This window comes from Mus caroli, chromosome 4 (assembly GCF_900094665.2).
Source record: "Mus caroli chromosome 4, CAROLI_EIJ_v1.1, whole genome shotgun sequence".
Taxonomy (NCBI): Eukaryota; Metazoa; Chordata; class Mammalia; order Rodentia; family Muridae; genus Mus; species Mus caroli.
The window spans coordinates 131463266-131465235 of record NC_034573.1 but is presented as its reverse complement, the minus strand read 5'-3'; the positions used below and the strand labels follow the sequence as shown (position 1 = coordinate 131465235).

At 51.7% G+C, this 1970-nt stretch overlaps 1 protein-coding gene across 2 annotated transcripts in view; it reads left to right on the top strand.

Moving 5' to 3' along the window:
- Positions 1-1970, top strand: part of Dnajc16 (DnaJ heat shock protein family (Hsp40) member C16) — a 29704-nt gene that overhangs the window by 22599 nt on the left and 5135 nt on the right. For both annotated transcript variants that reach the window (XM_021160549.1, XM_021160548.1), the window contains exons 10-11: positions 781-963; positions 1090-1166. In XM_021160549.1, the coding sequence (XP_021016208.1) occupies positions 781-963; positions 1090-1166 (260 nt within the window). The remainder of the gene's footprint in view (positions 1-780; positions 964-1089; positions 1167-1970) is intronic.

Below are 1970 nucleotides of genomic sequence, written 5' to 3'. Positions count from 1 at the left end.
AAACCCTGTCTCGAAAAAACCAAAAAAAAAAAAAAAAGAACAAAAAATTATTATTATGGGAAGGCCAAGGTTTGAGGATCTCTTGAGCTGAGGAATTTAAGGCCAACCTAGGTCACAAAATGAGAGCTCGTCTCAAACCTCACTAACTCCTGGGATGGGGGTGGAGTTCATTTGGTAGAATGCTTGGCTGACATACACAAGGCTGGGTTCCTCCCCAGCACAGTAAACCAGGGATGCTGGTGAGATGGAGCCAAGTTCAGGCCCATCCTCACAACTGCACAGTGAGTTTGACTACTAAGGATTCTTTTTGTCAGAAAGACCTCAAGTCCTCTTACAGACACCACAGACAGGATTTATGCATTAGCTTAGTGACCTCATGAGGCCCTTTTGCCCATCTTCCCTGGGACAAAGCGCAGGCAACCGCAGCTCACGGTTTGACAAGATACACTATGTAAGTCCAGACTGGGCTCATTTATGGATGTATGTATTTCATATGAGTACACTGTAGCTGTCTTTAGACACACACCAGAAGAGGGCATTGGACCCCATCACAGATGGTTGTTCACAGATGTGGGTGCTGGGAATTGAACTCAGGACCTCTGGAAGAGCAGTCAGTGCTCTTAACCTCTGAGCCATCTCTCCAGCCCCTGGGCTCAAGCTCTTGATCCTCTTAACCTCAGCCTCAGCCTCCCAGGAAGAGGAGGAGGGGGATGGAGTTAATGGTGTCCTTATATCCTGTTGCTTTTGAGACTCTTAATGGTCTTTCTTTTTTTCTCTCAGGTGTCCATCTTGGAAAGGAGGAACACAGCAGGGAGGGTGGTGTTCAAAACCCTGGAGGATCCCTGGACCGGCAGTGAGAGCGATAAGTTCGTCCTTTTGGGTTATCTTGACCAGCTGCGGAAAGATCCAGCATTTCTGTCTTCAGAAGCAGTGCTCCCTGACCTGACTGACGAGCTGGCTCCTGTGAGCATCAGGGTCCAGAAGAATGGGCCAGCAGGAGGGGCGGGGCGGGATTGACAGGACGTGTCTGTTAAGCAGTGTGGCTTCCTCCTGGGCTCAGTCCTGAGCACTGCCTGTCTCTTCCCACAGGTATTTTTCCTCCGGTGGCTCTACTCTGTTTCTGGCTACCTCTCGGACTTGTGGGAGAGCCTGCTTCACAGTAACTGGTAGGATGTTGTGGGTTTCTTTTCCTTGTCAAAGCCAGCCTGGAAGCCTGTGCTTGGCTTTGTGTGCACTAGGCTGCTGGAAGTAGGCGAGCTCACACAGCCCGATAACCGACTTCTGCTGCCTTTGCTTTGCTTCTTACCACTTGCTGATAGGTCCTTCTTGCTGGGCGGGAAGAGTCACCCCAGCTGGCCTCGCTGGCAGCAGGGCTGGTACTAGTCCCTTCTTCACTCTTGGCTGTGTCTGCCACTCGGCACAGTGTGTGCACGCACAGATAGATATGTCTGTCCATGCCCAAAACTAGCTTGGGGAGGAAAAGGTTTATTTTGGCTTACAAAGCAAGGCAGGAGCTGAAACGGACCACAGAGGAATGCTGCTTGCTGGCTTGCTAAGCTGCTGTTCTTACACTCCCCAGGACTGCCTGCCCACTGTGGGCTAGGCCCTGCCGGGTCAATTAGTAATCAAGAGAACTCCCCACAAACATGTCCACACGCCAGGCTAATGGAGGCAACTTTCCCGCTAAGTTCCCTCTTGCCAGGTGACTGTAGTTTGTGCTCAGTTGACCGCTGAGGCTGACTGTGACGCTCCCTGTCCATCTGGGCCACATCTGCCATTCTGGCCACATTCAGAGTCTGAGATCATTCTCTAGAGTCTGTAGCCACCAGTCCCTCAGTGTCAGTCCCTCAGTGTCAGTCCCTCAGTGTCAGTCCCTCAGTGTCAGTCCCTCAGTGTCAGTCCCTCAGTGTCAGTCCCTCAGTGCCAGTCCCTCAGTGTCAGTCCCTCAGTGTCTGTCAGTCCCTCAGTGT